The sequence below is a fragment of the Heterocephalus glaber genome, unplaced genomic scaffold (assembly GCF_053883595.1).
Source record: "Heterocephalus glaber isolate CG9 unplaced genomic scaffold, H.glaber_assembly_v1.0 deba00001428, whole genome shotgun sequence".
Classification (NCBI taxonomy): domain Eukaryota; kingdom Metazoa; phylum Chordata; class Mammalia; order Rodentia; family Bathyergidae; genus Heterocephalus; species Heterocephalus glaber.
In genome coordinates this window covers 29467860-29494313 of record NW_028258293.1, presented here as the reverse complement: position 1 = coordinate 29494313, position 26454 = coordinate 29467860, and the positions used below count along the sequence as shown (strand labels likewise).

At 37.3% G+C, this 26454-nt stretch overlaps 1 protein-coding gene and 2 pseudogenes across 3 annotated transcripts in view; 1 reads left to right on the top strand and 2 right to left on the bottom strand.

Moving 5' to 3' along the window:
• Window positions 1-16352, bottom strand: part of Neu3 (neuraminidase 3) — a 54767-nt gene extending 38415 nt beyond the window's left edge. For all 3 annotated transcript variants that reach the window (XR_015451484.1, XR_015451485.1, XM_004863233.4), the window contains exons 1-2: window positions 16053-16352; window positions 14965-15176 (exon numbers count right to left, since the gene is read on the bottom strand). Coding sequence is in view for 1 of the 3 variants with exons in the window: in XM_004863233.4 (XP_004863290.4) it covers window positions 14965-15176; window positions 16053-16143 (303 nt within the window). In the remaining 2 variants the exon portion in view is untranslated. The remainder of the gene's footprint in view (window positions 1-14964; window positions 15177-16052) is intronic.
• On the top strand, window positions 3200-8526 carry LOC106010951 (nicotinamide phosphoribosyltransferase-like; annotated as a pseudogene).
• A 5688-nt stretch (window positions 16353-22040) lies between the features above and the next one.
• On the bottom strand, window positions 22041-23219 carry LOC101719463 (radixin pseudogene; annotated as a pseudogene).
• Window positions 23220-26454: the final 3235 nt, after the last annotated feature.

The window sequence follows — 26454 nt, the reverse complement described above, 5'->3', positions numbered from 1 at the left end:
TGTGGGAAAAAGGAACCCTTCTCCACTATTGGTGGGAGTGTAGACTGGTGCAACTACTATGGAAATCAGTGTGGAGATTTCTCAAAAAACTAAAACTAGAGGTTCCATTTGACCCAGCTATACCTCTTCTTGGTACCTTCCTAAAAGAATTAAAAGCACCATACCACAGCGACATATGCACATCCATGTTTATAGTGGCACAGTTTGTAATAGCTAAATCTTGGAAACAGCCCAAATGCCCATCAACCGACGAGTGGATAAAGATGGTGGAGTGGTTTTTTTATATCATGGAGTACTACTCTTCCATAAAGGATGAGCTTCAGACATTTTAGCTAAATGGATGGACCTTGAGACCATACTCTTAAGTGAAATAAATCAGACACACGTGTTTAAATACCCCATTGTTTCTCTGGTGTGAGAAACCGAAAGTGGAAATAAGGATCGAAATATATAAGGGATGTTGGAAAATGGGAAAAAAGTGTTCAAATGTGAAGGGAACAAGGGAGAAGGGAGGAAGAAAGGAAGGGTCAAGAAAAAAAGTGAAAATAGAAGGAAAAAATGGAAACAAAGCTTTTGTTCACAGGGAGGGGAGGGGGCTTGAGAGGAAGAATGGGATAAAATAAAATAAAACTTAATTTAAAAAAACCCTAAAATTAAAGGTTCCATTTGACCCAGCTATTTCCCTTCTTGGTATCTTCCTGAAAGGTTTAAAAGCATCTTACCACAGATTTATGCATGCCTATGTTTATAGTGGCCATTTGTAATAGCTAAATCGTGGAAATAGCCCAAATGCCCATCAACCAACAAACTGATAAAGAAGATGTGGTTGTTATATAAAAAGAAGTACTACTCTGCCATAAAGAAGGATGAATGTGAGACATTTATAGCTAAATGGATCCACTTTGAGATCATACTCTTAGGTGAAATAAATTGGACACCTATGTTTAAGTACCACATTCTATGCTGTGAGAAATCAAAAGTGGAAATAAGAACTAAAATGCATAACAGATATTGGGAAAGGAGAAGAAAATGTTCAAATGGGAAGGGAATAAGGGGAGGGGGAGGGAGAAACAGAGGGACAAGAATAAAAGGAAAACTAGAAGGAAAAATGGAAACAAAGTGCATATAAGGAAGGGAGGGGGGCTTGAGGTGAGGGAGAATGGGTAAAAAGGAACAGGCAGGCCAAGGATGTAGCTCAGCGGCACTGTGCCTGCCTGGCAAGTACAAGGTCCTAAGTTCGATTTCTGGCACAAAGAAGAAGCAGGATATATCACGTATAAGTGCAAATTCTCTATGATGAATGTTATCATCATGTATATCTAAATTATACTAGTAAATCTTTTGCTTAAAAAAAAAGAAATTGAGTTTTAAGATTTAAAGATTTAAATGTAAACTTGAAAAATTGTTATGGTTTGTGTCTAGATGTACCCCCAAAACCTCATGCAGTCATAGGGCTTTTTCAGAAGTGCCTGAATATGGAGTGTGTGATGCTGGGATTAAGGATGTCCAATTACTAGATCAGTCCACTGATTGGTTTGGCACTGCCCTAATCCTGGTAGTCTGCATAAGATAAAAGGGGCAGAAAGACACTGTTAATGTCCCTTGTTGCTTTTGCTACTATGTGGGTGCCAAGAATTGTTTCTCCTCTGCAATTCCCCTCTGCCATGTTCCACCCTGCCTTGGAGCCAGCTGATTATGGACTGAAACTTCTACAAATTGTGAACTAAATAAACCCTTTCCTCTTTAACTTTGGGTGTTGGGTATTTTGTCTCAGCAATGAGAAAAAAGTAACTATCACAAAAATGTTTTCAAAAATCAGGATATAACTGGTTAAATGAACAGTTATTATTTTATTATCTTAGTTTATGATACAACCAATATATCTGGAACTAGACATATCTATTATGTATGTATATGTACATATATGCAAAATGTGAGTCTTCAGCTTTAAAGTTAAGATTATAGATTTAAGACTACATAAGTTTAATAGATACAAAGTAATAAGTGTTTTCTTTTACATAATATACATTATATCCATATAAAATGAAAATTTTTGACATGTCTTTAAATTTGGACCAAAAAAAAAGAATTCATGCTTTAAATGAAAAAATGGAAACAAAATCTTTGTAAAAGGGGGCCAGGGATTTAGCTCAGTGGTGCCACTGCCTGCCTCAAAAGCACAAGGTCCCAAGTTCAATCCTCCTTGGTACTAAAAAAAGAGAAAAAGAAAAAGAAAATTTTATAAAAGGGAGGGATGGAGGGGTTGAAGGGAGGGCAGGGAAATGAGGAAAAAATAAGAACCAAGAGAGATTATGTAAAGGTGCAAATTTACAATGATGAATGTCATTATATTGTATACCTAAAATGTATCAATAAAATTAATTTTAAAAATTTGGTCCTGCTATTTAAAACTTAATCTACATCTATTGGCTTTGATTAAATATTGTTACTGTATAAATAAGATTCACTTGTATGCTGGGGAATATGTCTATTTGCGATCAGTAATACTGTTTCCTAAACTTTTAAAAGGTCTAAAGATGTTCTTTAACTCTTGTCAGTATAGTCACATCCTATAAACTTATTAAAAAAGTCTAAATTTTGCCTTAAGAGCAAAAACTAAGTAAATATATATAAATATTTCTATATAGCTGTGATGTTAATTATTGCTAACCTCATGTATAACCTCATATATTAAATACATTTATATTAAATATATTAAATACATTTATGTTTCCCAAGTATACAAACCTTAGAGAATACAAAACTTAGAAAAAGAACTTATCATTCTGATGACTTCCAGACTAAAGTTGTTTATGGTGGAATGCTTTTCAGGCTTCTGTCCATGTGATTGTTTTATAATTATGTTAGCTGTATCTAAACACTATCCAATCCAAACAATGTCAGTCTAACAATTAGAGACTAGGATTAATAACCTATAATTTACATCTATAAACAAGTGCCCTCTACTTAAATGACACTTTACTAAAAGATAGCAAATTTAAATAAGGGTTTGTCATTTACAGTATCTTCTAATTAGACAAGGTAACCAATTGATAAAATAAGATTTTAAATGTATTTGAGAAATAACAAAAGCCTAACAGCTCTAATATAATAATGTCCATCAAAAATCTTATGGGAAGATGGCTATATTTGACCTTGATTTCAAACTTCCCTGTAGGACTTTATAACTGAGGGGAAGGGGAAAGGAAAGAAGGGAAAGGAAAAATTATGAGAAAGGAAAAAAATGGAAACAAAGTCTATGTAAATAGGTAAGGGTGGAGGGGGTGAAGGGCACACAGGTAATGGGGAATAAGAATCAAGATACATCACATACAGGTACAAGCACCCAATGATAAATGTAAATGTATCGTATACCTAAAATGTACCAATAAAAGAATTTAAGCAAAAAAAAAAAAAGACTTTATAACTGTTATACGTTAACATTCTACATACAGAAACTTGACTTCAACTATGACTGATAAGAGATAGCGGTTCTCTGGCCATAATTTATATTTCAAAGTGCTCAATATTCAGATAAGCTTACGAATGTTAAACCTACTGCTCCCGTTTTTCTCCTTCCTCGCAGGCACACCGGGGGACCTCGCGGAGAGCAGCCCCTCCATTCCGGCCCGAGATGAACACTGTGGCAGAAGCCAAGTTCAACATCCTCCTGGCCACCGACTCCTACAAGGTTACTCACTATAAACAATATCCATCCAACACAGGCAAAATTCATTCCTACTTTGAATGCCGTGAAAAGAAGACTGAAAACTCCAAAGGAAAGAAGGGGAAATATGAGGAAACAATATTTTATGGGTTGCAGTACATTCTTAATAAGTTCTTAAAAGGTAAAGTTGTGACCAAAGAGAACATCCAGGAAGCCAAAGAGGTGTACAAAGAACATTTCCAGGATGATGTCTTTAATGAAAAGGGATGGGGTGAGCCAATCCCAGCGCCCAGGAGGAAGCTAACTGGCCACCATTCCACCACTCCCAGGGCAGAGGAGGTGAGCCAATCCCAGTGCCCAGGAGGAGGCTCCCTGGCCACCTTTCCACCACTCCCAGGGCAGAGGAGGTGAGCCTTGCCGGTGCCAGCAGCACCACCCCCCCTCCCATAGAAATGAGAAGACACATAAACAAGCCTCAAAAACAGACTTCCAGATCACCTACAGCAACCCCAAAAGGAAACAAGATGGAATAATCTGATACTCAACCACCTAGACAACCTAAACTGGCAACAAAAGAGGATCTGGAAAAAATGAAATCAGAAATAATTTCTCAGATAACAGCAGAGATTGTGCCCATAGTGCAAGACATGACTAATAAATCTAGAGAGAAAACAGATAAAAAAATAGAGGAAGGGGCCGGGGATTTAGCTCAGTGGTTCTGCCACCTGCCTTGTAAGCACAAGGTCCCAAGTTCAATCCCTGGTACCAAAAAAAAAAAAAAATAGAGGAGCTGATGAACTCGATGGAATCCCAACATAGGAAACAAATGGAATCCATAAAACAGATACAAACAGATTTCCAGGAGATTAAAAACTCAATTGAAAGTCTACACAGCAGAATGAACCAATGTGAGGATAGAATTTTAGATATAGAAGATAAGATTGCAATTAGTGACCAGGAAAAGAAAAATTGCTTTAAAATTGTAAGGGACCACCAGAAATCAAAGAAGAATAACATGAGACGGATTAGAGTCAATGAAGAAACAGGAGAGAGTGCAGATGACATAAAAAAAACTGTTCGCAGAAATGATGGCAGAAAACTTCCCAAGCAGGAGAAAAGAACTTGACATACAAATAAGTCAGGCATATAGGACTCCAACTAGGCTTGATCAAAAAAAATCTACACATAGGCATATAACAGTTAGGATTCCAGAAACCTAACAGAAGAACAAAATTCTACAAGCAGTGAGAGAAAAGAAACAAATCACATACAAAGGAAAGCCCATCAGATTCACAGCAGACTTCTCAATGCAAACTCTCAAGCCAAGAAGAGCTTGGAGTGACATATTTCAAGGCCTAAAGGAAAACAGCCTCCAACCCAGACTGATGTACCCTGCAAAACTATCTTTCAAAATTGATGGAGAAATAAGATACTTTCATAATAAAGAGCACCTTAGGAACTTCATGAATACCAAACCAGCACTTCAAAAAATTTTAGATAATATCCTAGGAAAAGACAATGAGGATCACACCAGGAAGCCCAGCAGAATCAATCCATTGGGTGCGACAAATTAAACGCAAAGGGGGAGAATCCAACAAAAAGAAAAAATCATGACAAGGCTTTTAAAACCTTTAACTTCATCTCCCTAATGAGTGTATAATTCAATCTTGTCATAGTTCATGATTAGCATTTTCTGATTCTAGTGTTGCACACTTTTCCTTGTGCTGTACTGGCTATTTATCATCTTCTTGTGTCTACTTTTTAATTGGATTGTCTATTAATGAGCTCTAAGAGTTCTTTATATATTCTGGTCATAGGTTATATTCATTGTAAATATGGTCTGTTTAAGGACTACTTTTCATTTTAACAATGTCATTTAAAGTTCTAAATTTTGATGGAATCTCATTTATCAATTTTTTCCTTTTATACATCATGTTTTTTGTATCCTAGGAAGTTCTTGCCTACCCTAAATTCACAAACATTTTCCTTTATAATTGCTTCTTAAAGTTTTATAGTTTTAGTCTTTCATATTTAGGTTCATAGATCTCTTCAAGTTATTTTTATGTATGGAAATAAAGGGTTGAGGTTAATTTTTTATATACAGATACGAGGTGTTCTAGTGCCATTTGCTGAAAACACTATCTCTTCCTTGGCTCTTGAATTGAGTTTATATTCTATAAAATGTTAATGTTAAATAATCTTTCAAAACTCAGTGGACCATATATGTGTGGTTCTATTTCTAGATTCTCTGTTTTATTCCAATGATCTATATGTCTTTCCTTACACCAACACTGCCTTGATTACTGTAGCTTTAAAGGAAGTCTTAAAATTAGGTACTAAAAGTCTTCCAACACTGTTTTTTTTTTCTTTTTCTTTTTCTAGGTCCTTTGTACTCCTACATAACTTTTAAATTTCAATATCCAATTCTTCATTTATACCAAGTATACATAGACCTGAATTTTATATATATACCTTGTGTTTTCTAATCCTGCTAAATTCAAATACAAGTTCTAGGGGCTCCTAGAGATTTCTTAGTATTTTCTCTGTAGATGATAATTTCACCTACATATAAAGATTTTGCTTCTACCTTGCCAATCCTATCCTATTTGTGTCATTTTATTGCCAGAATATTTTGGTTTAGGCCCATGTTTCAAAGTTTAATGGACAGATGAAGAGTAGGCATGTCTGCCCTTGTTCTCCACCTTAGGGAGAAAACATTGTATCTTTTCCATTCATATAAGGCATTTTTGCTGGAAGTATGGAGTATATGTCTTTAATCTGTTAAGAAGGTTCTGTTCTACTTCTAGTATCCTGATAGCTTTTACCATGAACAGCTGTGGAATTTAGTCCAATACTTTTTCTGCAACTACTGACAGGATCATATGGCTTTTTCCTTTCCTCTGTTAAAATGATGACTTTTGGGGGTGGATCTTTCAATGCTGAACTAACACTGCCATCCCTATAATAAAACCACTTTCTACATACTGCCAGATCTGATTTCTAATAGTTTGTTTTGTTAAACAAATTTCTATCTGTGTTCATACTTTTTTCTTCTATTACCTTTATCCAGTTTTAGGATTAGCACAATGTTGATTTCCTAAAATGTGGGGAGAAGTGTTCCTTCTTTTTCCTGCCTTAAATGTTTGATATAATTTATCAGTTAAAATGTATATTAGCCTGTTGTTGTCATATAGGTAGGTTTTCAAGCTAGCAATATACTTTAACAGGCGCTATTCAAATTTTATATTTCCTCCAGAGTTAGTTTCATTAATTTGTCTTCCAAGGTACTGCTTAGAAGTTGTCGAATTTATTTCAAAAAAGATTTTTGTAATATGCCTTCTATATCCTTTTAAATTCTGTAAAATCTATGGTAATGTCTCCAAGATCTTGATATTGTAATTTTAAAAATGTAGAATTGATATTGTGTAGTAGGAAGAAAAGGTCTAAAGGGGCAGGGGGAGGGGTAGGGGAAAGGAAAGAAGGGAAAAGGAAAAATATGAGAAAAGGAAAAAAATGGAAACAAAGTCTTTGCAAATACAGAAGGGTGGAGAGGGTGAAGGGAGGGTAGAGGAAGGTGAAAAAAATAAGAACTAAGATACTCATGTAATGGTACAAGATACCAATGATGGATGTAACTGTATTTTATACCTAATATGTACCAATAAACTTAATGGGAAAAAAAAGGGATAGAACTACATTCTTGAGAAATATGATGGGTATCTCCCTATAGAAGTAAAGGCCATTCCTGAGAGCTCTGTCATTCCCAGAGGAAATGTTCTCTTCACAGTGGAAAACACTGATCCAGAGTGCTACTGGTTTACAAACTGGATTGAGATTATTCTTGTTCAATGCTAGTATCCAATCACAGTGGCCACAAATTCTAGAGAGCAGAAGAAAATATTGGCCAAATATTTGTTAGAAATTTCTGGTAACTTAGATGGTCTGGAATACAAGTTACACAATTTTGGCTACAGAGGAGTCTCTTCCCAAGAGACTGCTAGCATAGAGGAATCTGCTCATTTGGTTAACTTCAAAGGAACAGATACAGTAGAGGGAACTGCTCTAATTAAAAAATACTATGGCACAAAAGATCCTGTTCCAGGCTATTCTGTTCCAGCAGCAGAACATAGTATGATAACAGCTTGGGGGAAAAACCATGAAAAAGATGCTTTTGAACACATAGTAACACAGCTTTCATCAGTGCCTGTATCTGTGGTCAGCAATAGCTATGACATTTATAATGCATGTGAGAAAATATGGGGTGAAGATCTAAGGCATTTAATATTGTCAAGAAGTACTGAGGCACCACTAATAATCAGACCTGATTCTGGAAATCCTCTCGATACTGTATTAAAGGTTTTAGTTATTTTAGGTAAGAAATTTCCTGTAACTGAGAACTCAGAAGGCTACAAGTTGCTGCCACCTTATCTTAGAGTTATTCAAGGGGATGGAGTAGATATTAATACCCTACAAGAGACTGTAGAAGGCATGAAACAAAAAAAGTGGAGCATTGAAAATCTTGCCTTTGGTTCCGGTGGAGCTTTGCTGCAGACGTTAACCAGAGATCTCCTGAATTGTTCCTTCAAGTGTAGCTATGTTGTCACCTATGGCCTTGGGATTAATGTCTTCAAGGACCCAGTTGCTGATCCCAACAAAAGGTCCAAAAAGGGACGGTTATCATTATATAGGACACCAGCAGGGAATTTTGTTACACTTGAGGAAGGAAAAGGAGACCTTGAGGAATATGGTCAGGATCTTTTCCATACTGTTTTCTAGAATGGAAAGGTGACCGAAAGCTATCCGTTTGATGAAGAAAGAATGCACAGCTGAATATAGAACTGCAAGTAGCGCCTCATTAGGGTTTGCCCTATGAGTGGGTGCATGCGCGCACGTGCCCCTGAATGAGAGTATGCAGTACATAATGTGTATTGTACAGCTGTGTGGGCTTTCTTGGTGTTTTATGATACATTACAGCCAAATTATTTGTTGGTTTACGGACATAACTGCCCTTTTTTTTGTTTGTTTCCAGTGTTTAGGTGATCTCAAATTAGGCAACACATAACCATTGTGAAAGATTAATGCTAAAGTAAGCTTTTTAGGGCCCTTTGCCAAAAGATAGTAACTCAATCTGGTATTGATCATTTCACAAGTAACAGAACCAAGAAACTTTTATATATAACTAAAGAGCACATAAAACAGATTTGCATAAAATTATCATGATTACTTTATGTTTATATTTAATTTGTATCTTTGGTTTTTTAGTTTTTTGTTTTGTTTTGTTTTGGTTTTGGTACCGGGGATCGAACTTGGGTCCTTGTGCTTGTGCAGTAGGCGGTGAAACCACTGAGCTAAATCCCCGGCCCCTAACTTGTATTTTTGTACAAACAAGATTGTGTAAGATATATTTAAAGTTTCAGTGATTTAACAGTCTTTCCAACTTTTCATGATTTTTATGAGCACAGACTTTCAAGAAAATACTTGAAAATAAATTACATTGCCTTTTGTCCATTAATCAGCAAATAAAACATGGCCTTAACAAAGTTGTTTGTGTTACTGTACAACTGAAATTGTGTCAGGACATACCCTATAGAATTACTAAACTCACTGCCCCTTGTAGAATATGTATTGATCATTCTACATCTAAGAAAAACTAGAATGTCTAGACACTGTACAGTTGCATACTTTGGTCATTGTATTGTACCAGTGAAATGCCAAATTTGAAAGGCCTGTACTACAGTTTTATATGTCAGATATTGCCTGTGACTCTAATATGCACCTCAAGATTTTAAGGAGATAATGTTTTTAGAGAGAAATTCTGCTTCCACTACAGATATATATATATATATATATATATATATATATATATATATAAATGTAAAATACTGACAAAAGTGGAAAGTATTTTAAAGTAATTATACTTCTGAACTTATTTTTCATATTCTATAGTTGGTATGACTTAAATGAATTAACTGGAGTGGGTAGGGAGTGTACTTATTTTAAATATTTTGATTCTATTATATTTTTCATTAAGTTTTTAGAAAATTAAATTGGATATTAACTTGTATGGATAGCCTTTACTAATTTTAAAGTTGAATTTCTCAATAACAATACTCAAGAAAGTTCTTTAAAAAAAAAAAGAAAGTTCTTAAATGAGGATAAATTATTCCTGATAAAAAGCACGATGATGTAATGAGTTTTAGTAGAAGAATCTTAACTAAAAGAAGATAACTGAATTCAAAGTGTTCGACCTCAGGGTGTTAGAGTGATTAATTGCTAGGTTCTGACTAGAGACCAGTTTCTTCCAAACTGCTCTCATATATTAAGCCTGTTCGTTTTCGGTAGGGACTGGCCACACATGCTGCCCCACAGGCCACAACTGGTGGGCTGTTCCTTTTTTCTGTACATACACTGTGACTGTGGCTGCTTTCTCATACAACAACAGAAGTTGGAACAGAGACCACATAACACAGGAAGCCTGAAATGTTTATAATACGTCCCTCTACACAAAATTACACAAGAGAACTGGCCCTACGCTATAAGAAAACGGTGTGCCATTAAGAGAAATGTTGGTTTTCAGGAAAGGGAGGAAGCTAAAATGTGATGTGGCATTATCTTTTGTCCTTTCTTAAGGAGCTAATACTAGAAGACTGGTTTAGAAAAGCTTAATATGACACTGAATATGAAATTTTAAAAATTGAAAAGCCATAAATCATCTCTCTTGAACAGTTACATAAGGAAATGTTTTATCACTGGGATAATGTAAAGATAGATGAGTTAATCAGGTCGAAGCAGCATTAGAAAGAATATAGGTTTTTGCAGATTATTCTAAACACTTAGAAACTATAAGAGTCTTCATTCTATATCCATGAGAGAAAATAATTTTAAGTTCCTTTTTCGTATACATAAATAAAGATTAGTAGTGAAAAGACACACCTTTCTTCCTGAAATGTGCTAAGGGGCATACAAAGAATCGAAAGAAACTATACCAATACCAACTTTGATATCCACATTATTTTGTCCATGTTCAAACATTGGAATTATACTACAGTACAGTTCTTAATATTCTTAATGTTCTGTGAATTTTAGCAGCTCAGAATATCTAGAGGAATTTTGGCTTGAAACTTTCAGTGAATGGTAAAACCTATACATTTGTGCATAACTATAGATCAAGAGGTAGAATGATTAATTGTTAGGTCTGAGACACTTGATTTGATTAATTCTGAATTTCTGAACACACACTTAGTATTTGGCCATCCCCATTCTGAGCACCAAATGGTGAAACATGAATGCCAAATAGAACTGGGTTTTGTCACCATTAAGTCAGCCTAACTCTTTCTGACAAAAGCAGGTGGGTTTAAGTCCTTAGATCTATAGTTAACACTAATTAATCCCTCTCAAATCTTAATTTTAAATACAAGATAGAAGTTGTGTGATAAAATTCTTAATTTATTTATAGCCTGTACTTAAATGGTTTTATGATTATCCCTTATTTCCTTTCTTACACTTGCATCTTAGCCAAAAGGTCGAGAAGCGATCTTATTTCCTTTCTTGAAATAAATTGTTATGAAAAATTTTTATAATGAAATTCATCTTGGTTAATTAGCGAAAAATAGCAAGGTATTTATTGTTATTTACCATAATTTAGAACTCACATTTAAATTAGTATTTTGTAGTTTTACATTCCTTTTTAATCCATTCAGTGGAGAATGTCAAATCTTCTCCCAAGCTGTATGTTAAATCAGTCCTAATAGGTACTCAACATCAAAGACAAACATGTAATAAACATGGAAATAAAGTTTAGCTCTGTTAGTCAAATGTTTAAAAAAAAAAACCTACTGGTCCCACTTCAATACTGGTGACTGACCTTCTGGGTGTTCAACAACTGAGGCTTAGAGACCAAAGCTAAAAAAGAGTAACTGGGTTGAAGGCAGCCAATATTTTGGCCCTGGACCTCCAAGGTCAACTAGGATCCAGGACATGAGAGGATCCCTCTAAAAGGTTCCTACAACTCCAATGAGTCACTCACCCTCCTGAGAGATTGTATCCCAGAGGACAGGAGTCAACCACTGTACATCCTACTAAAGGAGAGCGACTAAAAAGGAAAATGTCTCCCATGCTTCCAAAGGAAGCCATATGGTCAAGCAAGACCATGACTCTTCCTGGCAGATGACACTGGCAGAACAAAACAAAAAAAATATTTAAAAGCTGAAAGGCTTTGTACATGGCCCTAAAAGTAATCCCTGAGGAGCCTTAACTGACCTTGATATATATAAACAGCAGAGTTAATTTTAATTAATACACTCTCATTTTAACTTGGTCTTAAACACTCAGCAGAACATTATAACCAAAAGGATATATAGAGAGAATAATAGTAATACAGGCTAGATATTTTTTTAAAAAGGGCTCCAAGTACTACACTGACCTTGCTGACAGTCTCCAGCTACACCTACAACTTATCATTATTATGGTTCAATAAGACTAAAAGAGCCATGGTGACAGCTATAGAGATATAGCAAGAGTCTTTAAATTCTTCAGCTGAAATAGTCCTTTAAAAACCATAGAATCCTTGATCTTCTTTTGACCAAAACCGGAGGGACTTGCACACTGATAAATGAAACTTCTTGTCTTTGGATAAATAATTCACATTAGGTGGAACAAGACCTTAAAACCATAAGAAAAAAATTCCAACTTACAGATAACCTCCACAACAGGCCTAGGACGCAGCTAGTTAGAATCCTACTCCAATCCCTTAACAGTGTCTGGACCTGGCTCCTTCCCTTAATCACCCCAATCTGTCCTTTCATTCTGGCTCTTGTGTTGGGCTGTACATTCTTAATCTCTTGGTAAACTTGTTTCTTCTCATTTGGACTGACAAGCTCCAAATGGTTGTACAGATGGAGCCAATGTCGAATGTGCCTAACTCCTTTTACCGGGGTCCACTAGATCAACCCTCTGAAGAGAATCCATAATTGCCAACTCTCCCAATAAGACTTCTACCAAAGGCCCCTGAGGTGAGCTCTCTGAAGAAAATCTCTGCTAGCCCCCTACACTGACCCCTCTCAGCAAAAAGCAGGTAAATGGAAATCTTCATCCATCTTCCCTAATGACAGTTAGAAATACTTCTTCAGAGGGGGGATTATAACAGAGTGCTAAGATAAAGTCAGCTACATTTTTTTAAAAATAGCACACACTGAGTTAAGAACTAATTCAAGCAGCTAGTTAAACTTAGTGTAGTCCAGTGGTTGAGCACTTGCCTGGCATATGTGAGGCTCTGGGTTCAATCCCCAGCACCACAAAAACAAAGCAAAAAGAAATGTAAAAGAAAACTCAAGGAAAAAAGATAAAAAGTTAATATAAGAATGGAGAGATAAGAACCTTTCCTCATAACACACTAAATTAAGAGCTACTTCAAGCAGCTAATTAAATTTAAAAATATAAAAGAACACACAAGGAAAAAAAGTGAACGGTTAAGATAAGAATCTTTCTTCCCAGGTAAAAGGTATGCTAGGCAGAGTATGATAAATTAACAGCTCCTCCCTAAGCTCCAGGCTAGGCCTGGAGAAACTGAGAAATGTAGAGTATCCAGCAAAGTATTCAACTAAGTAAATGATTTTTGTTTTAAGATCTACAAAGCCTCCTGTGCTCTGCTTATCTATACAACAGCAGGACAAAGAAGCCAATTTGGACTTCCATCTAGAATCCTCTCTTGATGGGTATCCACCAAGAACTCTTTTCTTCTTATTTCCAATAAACACTCTACAAAATTCAAACAAAACAACAACAGCAATGTCAAAAAAACAGTTGTGACTATTGAACAATGTTACTACTGAGCAATGTGGTTATACAACAAGTAAATGTGACTACTGAACAATGTGGTTATGCAACAGGTGTGGTCCGATTTTTTTTAAAAGGAAGGAAGGAAAAAAGAAAAGGAAAGAAAAAAGAAAGAGAGAGAGGGAGGGAGGGAGGGAAAAGAAAAACGCAAAGGAAAGGAGAGAAGAGGAAATAAATGAGAAAGGCAAGCTTACCAGCCCACTGGCTGTGACAGAAAGTAGGGCAACATGACCAGAGGTAACACTCATCCAAGAGATAATGAAACAGCTAGAACTCCAAGCTCTGTTGGGCTGCAGGACTGGGCCTGTATGGAGGCCACTTGCAAGCAGGAGTCTGGTCTTGGGAAGCCACAAAGACTCAGTGAGATTAAGGTGAAAGAACAGAAACTGAAAATTCCCAAAAGTAAAAAAAAATTCCCATAGGGAAATGTGAGCCAGTGTTGTCACAAGTAAGGACAGGGGTTGCTGGCAAACTCATGTTCAGCAGAATGACATTTGCACTATAACAGAACAAGGCATCTGTTATGGATATAAAGGTTCAATGCTGAGATTTCAGGTATCTGTAAGTAGAAAAGCAGAACAGATTAGGGAGATTAAAGTACCTGTTACAAAAACAAAAGATGGACAGACAGCTATACAATTTTTACAATAGACTCTCAAAAATCATTCTCATTTTATCTTCACTTCAGCCAGCTCCGAAAGTGAAGAAGGTAACAATAAGAAATATGAGGTTTGAAATAAATCTTTTAGCTTCAAGGCCCGAAGAGCAGCAAACACTTTTCCCCACAAAAATATCAGTAAAAATGTGCTACTTAAAAGCAAGTTCTTCAATTTCAGTTCTGTCACATACTACATATGTGCCCAAAGCAAGTCACTTTAATTCTCTGGCCCAAATTTCTCCTGTAAAATTGAGATAATAATATGTACCTCACATAAAGCACTTTGTAGTACTAAGAATATGGTTGTTGCTGTTACTTCCTTCTCTGTTATCTACTAAATGTGGTCTTGAACAAGTTATTTACTTTCTGGAGCACCCTAATCTCTCACCAGCAAAACTGGACTAACAATGCTGACTTCCCTAAGTGATTTATGAGGACTGAAGGGAAGAGAAATGAAAAGCACAGCACATATTAGATGAATGTGAATAAACCACAGAGGTCTCTGAAGTTTGAGACTGAGTTTGATGCCCACTTCACATTATAACTGCACAACTTTGAGCAAATGGCAACCTCTCTGATCCTCAGTTTCCTCACAGGTGAGATGTGACTGACAACAGTACCCATGATACAGAATGGCTGTGAAGATTCAGTGTGACCTGGCACACACCAAACATTTAGTGAGAGCCTCTGTTTTTGCTGTTTTTTCCTGCACTCTCACACAGGGCTTTTCCAGCACTGATGAGAAAAGTGAGCAAAGCATTGTAGAGACAAAGTGAGGCTCGGGCCAACATCTGGGATGAATCACCTGTACTGAGTGTCCAGTCCTCAACCCTCTTCTCAGCACCAGGTGGAGAGCATCCACATCCCTGCTTGTGGAACGCTTCTCTGCAAAGGCCAGGAAGGTGCGGGTGGGGGGCACATAGAGCAGGGCTGGGATCCGGTAGGTAATCCCATTCCTGTCTTCCTGCTGGAACAGAGGGCTGTTGAAGGAGCATGGTGTCACCTCTTCCTTGACATCTGCAAGACAGAAGGCAACTCAATGTGTGTCCATACCCAGGAGCTGGTCTCCAAACAAGTTCTCTATCATTCCATCTCTGGAGGGCACAGGGGAGACACAGATGCCCTCAAATGTTAGTATCTTCTTACGAAGGGAGAATCATTGTCTCAACAGCACAAAGAAAGCTATATGCATTCTCATTTAACAACACTATTTTCCAAACTCTGGAGGAATCCTATGCAGCCTGTGTCAAGTGTGTTTCTTGGCATCCAGGGGTCAGTAGGTAGATTTTCTCCCCCTAGTCTACCCTATCAGAGTGTACATCCAACAGAGGACATACATTTTCAAGAAACCTAGCTTCATGTAGAGATCTTTGCTCCAATTAGATGTGGACCTGTAGCTTCTCTTACTACAAAAACAAGCTTGCTGCACAGCAAGCTTATTGAAGCCCAAGTTTCCAAGTGAGACCAGCAAACATCTAGGGCAGGCAGGGGCAGGTTAAGGAGTGAAATACTCTGGTTTTCAGTTTGCTTTTAGTTTCCAGGCCACTAAGTAGCAAAACTTGCATCAAATCCCAGATCTCCAAAATTCCAGCTCAAGTCTTTTTGCAGCCCACAGATCCCTTCTGTACGAAGAGGAAATTTTCCTGCTCTCAGTTCCCCTTAACTCACAATCCTAATCTAAGGTTTATGTTTGGCTAAAGGAAAGAAATCAAAAATAGAATAGCTAAGAATACTCTGTCAGGCCCTACCTACTGGGTGGCTGACTCAACGTTCCATCAAAACTGGATTTCCTAAGTGCAAATGGTGCTGCTGCCCATGCTCCACAGGCCCAGGGCCCCAATGCTGGGGCGGGGCGGGGTGGGGGGGGCTCTCCAGTCTCCCAGCCCCGCTCACCTGCGCGGGACCCCAGTTCCTCCGTGTCGCTCCAGGGCTGGGGAGAAGGAGACAGCAGAGAGGGACAGGAAGAGACGTTAACTGAAGACATGAAGACAAACCCCGAGAAGTAAAGACCCGGCAGCTGGCCTGAAAGTGGCGGCAGACACTTGGAGACAGATCGGAGATCAAAAGTCACGTCGGTGAGCTGGCGGGGACAGTCAGTAGCTCGCGGGCCGGGAAACGAGACCAACCTCTGGCCACCAGGCGGGGCATCCCTCAACCGAGACCCAGCCTCGGCCGCAGCCCCGCCTCCTCCGCCCGCCCTGGCCCCTCCCTCGCAGTCTCCACGCTCGGGTCCCCAAGCCCATGCTCTTCTTTGATTGGTTAGTCTGTTAGTAAGTATCACCGCCTAAAATTTCCCTGGATAGGCTGGGAGTGGAGAAAAGGTTCCGGGCCTCAGAGGGGACTATAAAAAGGATCAATGCCCCTATGCATTGGGTGCCTTCCTTGCAAAATAAATAAATACAAATTTGAAAATTTATAAAATTTATTATATACATGTATACGTACACTGAGTAGATTTTCTTGTCTCACTGTCATGAAAACTAACAGGCACCCGCCTGAAGACCTCCGCCTGGGAAATTCCGGACAGCTCCTAAAACAGGTGACATATGAGAATTTTAAAAAATAAAATAGGTTCCGCGGCCTGCCGCCCAAGCGCAAGGTCCCCAGTTCGATCCCCGGTACCAAAAATAAAATAAAATAAAAGATAGATAATAGGAAACAGGGAGATAGACTTCTTTTGCAAATGGGAAAGAGACCAATATGTAGATGGAGAGAGTAGGGAGTGAGGAGAGGGAAAGGGTTGTAAAAAGAATTAAGATGTTGTGTACATGTACTAACTTCCTACAATGAATGTAATCATTATTTACTACAGACATATACTGATAAAAATAAAAATTTAAGTTAAAAAAATACACACAGGGTTAGGATCAGAGACTAATCTAGTACCAATGAGCCCCCAAAATACGATTTCTTCCTAAAAGGAATCACAATTCAGTGAGAAAATGGCCGATTTCACATCTAGGGAAGAAATTGTACAAGATAAGCCTACAGTATCTTGTCCTACCAAAAAGCAAGGAAGCCATGAAAGAATATTTGGGTCATGTCACGAGAGCCAATTTTGAAGATGATGCCACTGGCCAAATATGGAAAATTTTAAACCTCAGAAAGAAAAATTGCCAGAAAGGATTAAACTAAGTGTTAAAATTCATGGGTTTAATTCTTTTAATTATTTGGGGAAGATACCCAGCAGGGTAATAGCTAATAGCTAATGTGAAATAGGAAGAAAAGGGGCAAAGGGGAGGGGGTAGTGGGAGGGGTAGGGGAAAGGAAAGAAGGGAATGGAATTAATATGAGAAAATGAAAAAATGGAAACAAAGTCTTTGTAAATAGAGAGGGATGGAGGGGTTGAAGGGAGGGCAGGGGAAGGGAGAAAACATAAGAACCAAGAGAATATGTAAAGGTGCATATCTGCAATGATGAATGTCATTATATTGTACACCTAAAATATACCAATAAAAGGATATACAAAAAAATCATGGGTTTATATTGACATATGGCAGGGGAAAGTCTCTTTGGTCACTCAGAGATTGTGAAGGAAACAATCGAGTTTTTGTTCTTTCTGTCTTTTCTATATATACTATGTTTCAGGGTAACTAAATAGTTGAAGGGGAGCAGTTTTCCTTTATAATACAATCAACTAATAAATGCTGAATTAGGTATTATATGGTCTTCTGCTGTGATGCAATAAAAACTGCACAAAAAACTGGACAAAAAAATCTTGCACAAAAAATCAAATCTGAAACAGTAGATGTTAAATGACACCATCCAGATACAATCAACCAAATCCATAATGTAAGAAGTTCTACAGGAAAAATGATATGGCTTCTTAACAAATAGCAAGACAGAAAAAGAGGAGACTTATAGATTAGAACAAAAAAACCAAGTAAAAGAAAAACTGTGAGCCTTGTTTGGATCCTAGTTTGAATAAATCAACTCTATAAAGACATTGTGACAATTGATGCAATTTTATATTGATCAGATAGTAGGTGATATTCAACAATTGTTAATTTTTAGGGATGATAGTGGTATTATGTTTTAGGAAAATATTCCCAAGTAGCAGTGAACACCAAGTCCCCAGATATTGGTTTCTAATATCATTCTTTGATGAAAGGAAACAGAACTCCTCAAGAAATGGTTGATTTGGAGCTGTGCAGGGCAAAATACAAGATAAGTCTGGAACATCTTGTGGTGCCATAAAGTAAGAAAGAGCTCCCAAAAGGACAGAGCTTTCTCACATAGGAGCCAACTTAGAAGAGCTTCTATTAAATAGATGGGGAAATATTGGTAGAATTAGACTATAGCCCATAGAATAAAATAAAACCAAGTCCATATTGATATGAATAATAATTGAATAAATTAAGAAGGTAAAGGTCTTCTGTACAATAGAATTCCAATTGATAAATGTAGGAGAAATAGGAAATCACCATTAGCCTTCCTTTAAATTCTGGCAAAATCCCATCTGCTGCACAAGCGCAAGGACCCGAGTTCAATCCCTAATACCAAAAAAAAAAAAAAAAAAAAAAAAATGCTGGCAAAAGGACTTCACACTAACAAGATGATGCAGAAACTATAATTTTATTTCTAAAGTAGGAAAATGATCCATAGCCATTTTTCAGTGCTTCATTTGAATCTGAGGCTCTGGCTCAGGATGAGTTGGTTCTGCTTCCCTGGTATGATGGGCACTGGGACACACTTCCAAGATTCTTCTTCAGTGACGGCCTGTGACCACAGCTATGGGGAAGTTTCCAGGACAATCAGCAGCTGTCACAACCTTCAAGGATTGTCTCAGCTCCAGTGGCTATCTTACCCAAAGTGGTGTCCCTTCCCAGGTTGGCAATGTTGGTCGTTACTGCAACACTAAATAACTAATGTGAAAGGATAAAGCTCTGGCCACTCTGGTATTCCTCAACAACTCATACAGCGAGCTAGAGTTGTCATAAGGCCTGTGTCATATCTCATCTTCCTCTGAACTTGCTTGCTTGCCCTATGTTCCACAGCACTGGCCCCAGCGGCAATATTTTAAACATCTTGCCAAACTCCATCCAGCATCTGCTTCCTGGGGAACCCAACCTGAAATACCTGAATGGTAACTGAGTTATCTGTGGGCTGATTCCAAACCCTTGATTACATTTTCTAGACTCAGAGAACTGGTCTGGGTACCTGGTCAACATATGATGAACCTGCCAAAAAATATAGATGTAGGATGACCTAGCTGGTTCTTTCTGCTGCTAGATGGGCTGTTCTATCATAACTTGATTGTAAGAGATTTCAGACTGTCATTACAACTAAAGCACAAAACTAACTGGAGTCTGCAGTCATCTATGATTGGCATTCTAAGGATCACAGCTGAGGTGGAAAGAAAGGCGAATGCCCTAGGAAACAGCTGCATTTTACTACTTGAAGTGGTGTTCATAAATATCTAGCTACATATTTTTAATCAACAAAATAACATAAAGAAAAAAATAAAACACTATTTATGATAGAATAATATATATTTTAATATTAAATTTCCCACCATGGACATAGTACTGCTATCCGATGTTTGCATCTAAACAAAATTAACCATGCCAACTATAAATGCAGCTGCAAATGCTGAGGAAATCACATCCACCAGCAACCCTACACCATTGTCTCTCAATAATTGGGTATTTAATCACATAAGCTTCCTCAACCCTCCAATCAGAATGTCTTGAAACAAGTGTTTCACACCACTCAACAGAATTAAGCACCATATGCTCACTGTGGTTAACTTCCTTGACAATGTTTCATTTATTGACTACCTTCTCTTTCTTTAATTTTTATATTTATTAGTACACGATTGCAGTACATAATTACATTCACTGCGAGGACTTAGTACATGTACATAACACATCTTAGTTCTTTTTTTTTTTAATCCTTTTCCTATCCTCTCCCTTCCCCTTCCCTCGATTTATTGGTCCTCTTCCCTTTTGCAAAAGACTTATCTCCCAGTTTCCTGTTACCTTTTATTTTGCACTTTATATTTGGGGTTTCTTTTTTTTTTTTTTTTCTTTTTGTACTGGGGATTGAACTCGGGTCCTTGCGCTTGCGCAGCAGGAGGTGAAACCACTGAGCTAAATCCCCGGCCCATGGGGTTTCTCATATAAGAAAAATCATATGATATTTAAGCTTGTGTGTCTAACTTTTCTCACTTAACATTACTGTCTCAAAGTGCATCCATTTTCCTACAAATGATTCAAGTTTATTTTACTTTATAGCAGTACTCCATTGAGTATAAATACCACATTTTAGGGCCAAGGATTTAGCTCAGTGGTTTCGCCGCCTGCTGTGCAAGCACAAGGACCCGAGTTTGATCCCCAGTATCAATAAATAAATACCACATTTTAAAAGCTATCTTCTGTTGATGGACATATAGGCTGCTTCTAAGATTTAGCCATTATGAATTGTGCTGGTATGAACATGGGTAGGCACGTGTCACTGTAATATGATGACTAACTCTTGGGAAGATACCTAGAAGAGGAATAGCGGGGTCAAATGAAATTTCTACTTTTACTTTTTTGAAGAATGGTTGCACAAGTTTACATTCCCAACAACTATGGTGAAGGGTCCCTTTTACCCTGCAACCTTGTGAGCATTTGTTATTATTTCACTTCTTGATGATAGCCATTCTTTCTGGAGTAAGATGGAATTTCAGTGTTGTATTTCTTTAAGGGCCAGAGATATCGAACATTTCTTCATGTATTTATTGGCCATATGTAATTCTCCTTCTGAGAAATGTCTATTCACTTTTGATTGGGTCTTTTATTTTGGGGGGTCTAATATTTTGAGTTTTATTCTGGGTATTAGTTCTCTGTCCAAGGAATAGCTGACAAAATTTTTTTCTCATTCTGTAGGTTTGTCTCTTCATTACGTTTGTTGTTTCCTTTGTCATGCAGGAGCTTTTTAATTTGATATGATCCCATTTGTTGATTTTTGATGTTATTGCTTGTGCAGCTGGAGTTCTGTTCAGAAAGTCCTTGCCTAAGCCTATGCATTTAAGAATTTTATCTATTTTATATTTCAGCAGATTAAGTGTTTCTGTTTCAACATTTAGATCTTTGATTCATTTTGATTTTAGGTTAGTACACAATGAGAAATATGGGTCTAGATTCCATATTCTACATGAGGATAGCCAGTATTCTCAGCACCATTTGTTAAAGAGGCTATCTTTCCCCCAGTGTGTTTGTGGCCCCTTTGTCAAAGATCAGATAGCTGAATCTGCGGCGGGTTGTTTCTGTATTCTCTATTCTGTTTCATTGATCCACATGTCTGGGTTTGTGCTGGTGCTATGCTAATTTTATCACAGTAGCTTTTTAATATAACTTCAAGTCTGGAATTACAATGGCTCATGCTTTGTTCTTACTGCCCAGAATTGCTGTGGCTATTCTGGGTCTCTTCTGTGTTTTGTTGTTTGTTTGCTTTGTTTTGTTTTGTTTTGTTTTTTTGAGACAGGATATCGCTATGTAGTTCAGGCTGCTATTGCACTCATTTTGTGGCCCAGGATAGCCTCAAAATCCCAGTGATTCTCCTGCCTCAGCCTCCAGAGTGCTGAGATAACGGGCATGTGCCACCACACCCAACTTTTGATTCTGTATGAATTTCAGGATTGCTTTCTGTAGTTCTGTGAGGAATGCTATTGGTATTTTGATTGGATTGCATTGAATCTGTATACCACTATTATAATTATGGCCATTTTGACAATATTCATTCAGCCTATTCAGGAACAAGAGCATCTTTCCATTTTCTTTTTTTTAGAATAGCCTGGAAAAACTTTATTGGAGAAACAAAATGGATGTCCTTTGCCTTAAAGATGACTGCTTTGAAATTGTCTTGCTAGAGATGTTTATATTCTTTCTTATGTTGTCTCCCTTACATTCTTCAGTGCTTCTTTGAGTTGTTTTTTAATATGTAAATCATTAATATTTTTATTTTATATCCTTTTTGGGCTTTCATTGTCTGTTCTTCAATTTGCCTTAGATGTTCCATTAGCTCTTCCTTTTCACGTTCTGTTCTTTCCTTTTCTTTTTCTGCTATTTCTCTTTTCTTCTTTTCATTCTCTAACTGTGCCCTTTCCAACTGCTTCTGGTGTTTCTCCTCCCTAGCCTGAGCCTTCATCTGTTGCACTTCAATAGTATCAGGCTTCCTCCTTCGCATGTATAGTTCATGGTTTCCCATACATAAGGCCAAAATCCGCTTATTGATTCTCAAACGAGGTGCATAAAAAACAAAATCAGGTGCCTTTTTGTCTATTGGCTTTATAACAAATTTTTTGTCATTAAATGAAATATTTCTGATTTCACTCCAAGGAAAGCCAATTTTAGGTGTTAACTTGTCATCATGTTCATAAATATTCAGACCCGAAGCATCAACACCTAGCCACAATTCAGTACCCTTTTTTTTATTTCAAAATAGTTGACACCATAAATTTCTAGATCTTGTGCAATTTTCAAGTATTCTATCATCAAATCTTCCCTTAGCATTCCCCTATGTTCTTCATGCCAGTTTTGTATTCTTTCTTCCCACTGTTCTTTTGTCAGTTTGTGTTGTTCCAAAACACGCTGGGGTTGTAGTCTATCATTAGTCAGATAGCCTGGTTTATGAATCTCTTTATTATAATCTCCATACTTGGCTTGGACAGCATAGGAAGCCAAAAGGACTGCAGTTTCTGATGGGCAATATATCTCATCATTTAAGATGGCTTCTTTAACTTGCAAGAAAAAAAGTCTTTGGGTTAATTAAGTCTTGAATTAATTCTTCAGAAACATCTTCAGGAAAGAATTTAGCTCTAAATTTGAACTGTAAGGGATTCTCTTTTTTAACATCTTGCTGTGTCACCTTTTTATTTAGTTTAAGCCATGCAGAATAACCTTTGCTATCAACATACTGCAGCCCAAAAAACCATACCTCACGCAAACCAACTGTTTTTACCACCTGGTCAAAAAGTTGTTTCCCAGTTGTAATGGGTTGGATGGCAAATTCCAACTCAGCACCCACTGTAGTTATTCTTACATTGATTGGTTTCGGCATTTTTCCTTTTCCTTTTGTTAGTCTTTAAAAAAAAATCTTCACGTATATAAATCCTGTTGTCACCTCCGAGAGCGGCGGCTCCTGCCCGCCCTCCGAGCGGCCGGAGCGCTGCGCGGCGGCACCAGGCGTCATGGCTGCGGCTGGGAGCGAGAGTCGCTGGTATGAGCGCAGGACTGCGGGAGGGGAGAGGCGCCGCCGCCGCAAACAGCTCCGCAATATGGCCGCCCGGCCCCTCCTGGCGGGGGGGGAGGCGGGGCTGCCCCTCGCCCCCCGCCCCCTCTGCCCTCTTTCCATTTTCTTATGTCCTTTTCATTCTCATTTTTCAGAATACTATTGTTTTGTTGTAAAGGTCTTTCATTTCCTTGGTTAGGTTAATTCCTAAGTATTTAACTTTTCTCGATGCTATTGTGACTGGTACTGTTTTCCTAATTTCTCTATCAGTGAGTTCATTATTGATCTACAACAACTCTATTGAATTTTATATGTTGATTTGTATCCTGCTACAAGTTGGTTATTAATTCTGGGAGCCTTTTGGTGGAGTTTTTTGGGTCTTCTACATAGAGCAGGGATGGAGAACCTTTTAGAGCTTTCAGTGATAACAAACAGCCAGCTGCAGCACGTGTGCCATAGGTTTGCCACCACTGACATAGATAATTATATCATCTGTAAATAATAATAATTTGACTTCTCCTTTTCCTATACATATCCCTTTCATTTCTTTCTCTTGCCTTATTTCTCTGGCTAATATTTTGAGTACTATATTGAATAGGAGTGCTGATAGTGGACATCCATGTCTTTTTCCTGATTTTAGAGGGAAAACCTTCAGTTTTTTCCTGTTTAGTGTGATGTTGGTAGTAGGTTCATCAAAATGGCTTTTATTGGATTAAGATGAGGTCCTTCTGTACCTTTCTCCAGAGTTTTAAAAAATTTTTATTAGTACATGTTTGCAATGCTTTCATTATGGGGAGTTGATACATGTACATTACACATTTTTTTGCCAACGTGAGATTTATTTATGTTAAAGTCTTTATCAAGTTAATTATAATAAACACAGATTAATAGCCAGACCAACAGACTGAAAAGCATAGATAATACACAAAACAGTTTTACTAAAACAAGATTCATTTTTAGATGTTGGCCAAGCTGGATTACAATAACTTTTTTCCACTATTGTCTGTCTTTTATTTTGCACTTCATTTATATATTGAGTTTCTAATATAAGAGAAAGTGTGCAATATTTAAGCTTGTAGGTCTGATTTACTTCACTTAACATTATGGCTTAAAGTGTACCCATTTTCCTACAAATGACTCAAGTTATCCTTCTTTACAACACGGTAGTACTCTATTCTGTCTAAATACCACATTGTTTTTATCCATTCATCTGCTGATGGGCATATAGGCTGCTTTCAAGATTTAGCCATTATAAATTGTGCTCCTATAAACATGGGTAGGCATGTACCACTGTAATATGAAGACTTTAACTCTTTCAGGAAGATATCTAGAAGGGGAATAGCTAGGTCAAATGAAATTTCTATTTTTAGTTATCTGAGGAATCTCCATACTGATTTCCATAGTGGTTGTGCCAATTTACACCTCCACCAATATTGAAGAAGGGTTCCTCTTTCCCCACAGTGTTTGTTAATATTTGATTACTTGAAGATAGCTGTTCTTTCTGGAGTGACATGGAATCTCAGTGTTGTATTAATTTGCATTCTGAAATGGCCAGCAACATGGAACATTTTTTCATGTATTTATTGGTCATTCGTACTTCTTCATTGGAGAAGTGTCTATTAATTTCAGATACCCATTGATTACTTGATTCGACCTTTAAAGCTGGCAGTCTAATTTTTTGAGTTCTTTATATATTCTAGACGTTAATCCTTTGAGGAGTAGCTGTCAAAACTTTCCCCATTCTGTAGGTGATTTCCTTTGCTGTGCAGAACCTTTTTAATTTGATGTGATCCCATTTGTTGATATTATTTCTTGCACAACTGGGGTTTTGTTCAGAAAGTCTTTGCTATACCTATGCCTTCAAGAGTTTTACCTATTTTGTCTTCCAGGAGATTATTTCTCTCTCTCTCCCTCTCTCTCTCTCTCTCCATGTATATGTGTATGTGTGTGTATATATATATATATATATATATATATATATATATATATTTTTTTTTTTTTTTTTTTTTTTTTTTTTTTTGTACTGGGGATCAAACTTGGGTCCTTGCACTTGCAAGGCAGGCAGAGGAACCACTGAGCTAAACCTCCGGCCCCAAGTGTTTCTATATTAATATTTAGATCTCTGATCCATTTAGATTTTAATTAATGCTGAGAGATGTGGGTCTGGGTTCAATATTTAGCATGTGGATAGTTTTCCCAGGAACATCTGTTAAAAAGGCTATCTTTCCTTCAGCAAAAGTACTTGGCCTCTTTGTCAAAGATAAGGTAGCTGAATTGCATGGAGTTGTTTTTGCATCCTCTATTCTGTTCCTTGATCCACAAGTGTGGGGTTTTTTTGTCATTGGTATGCTGGTTTATCACTGTAGCTTTGTAGTATAGCTTGAAGTCTGCTTGCCCTTATTGCCCAGAATTGCTTTTTCTATTTTAGGTGTCTTTGGGTTCCATATGAATTTTAGGATTGCTTTCTTTAGTAATCCTATTAGTATTGGGATTGGGATTGTGTTAAATCTGTATAACAGTTTTGGAAGTGTGGCCATTTTGAGTATTTTGGTTCTGCCTATCCAGGAACAGGGGATGTATTTACATTTTCTGATGTTCTATTTTATCTCCTTTTTCGGAGTAATGTAGTTTTTATTGTAGAAGTCTTTCACTTCCTTAGTTAAGTTAATTCTCAAGTGTATTTCATTTTTCTTGATGCTATTATGAAAGGCATTATTTCCCTAATTTCCCTCTCAATGAGATTATTATTGGTGTACAGGAACACTGTTGATTTCTGAATGTTAACTATATCCTGCTATGCTACTGAATTTATTAATTCTTTTTTGTTGTTATTTATTCTAGGAGACTTTCGGTGGAGTTTTTGGAATCTTCAAGGTAGATCATCATCTGCAAATAATGGTAATTTAAATTCTTCCTTTCCTACCCATATCACTTTTATTTCTTTCTCTTGTCTGATTGTTCTGGCTAATGTTTTGACAACAATATTGAACATGAGCCATGCCAGTGGACAGCCCTTTCTTGTTCCTGATTTTATCGGGAAAGCCTTCAGTTTCTCTCCATTTAATATATTGGCCATTGG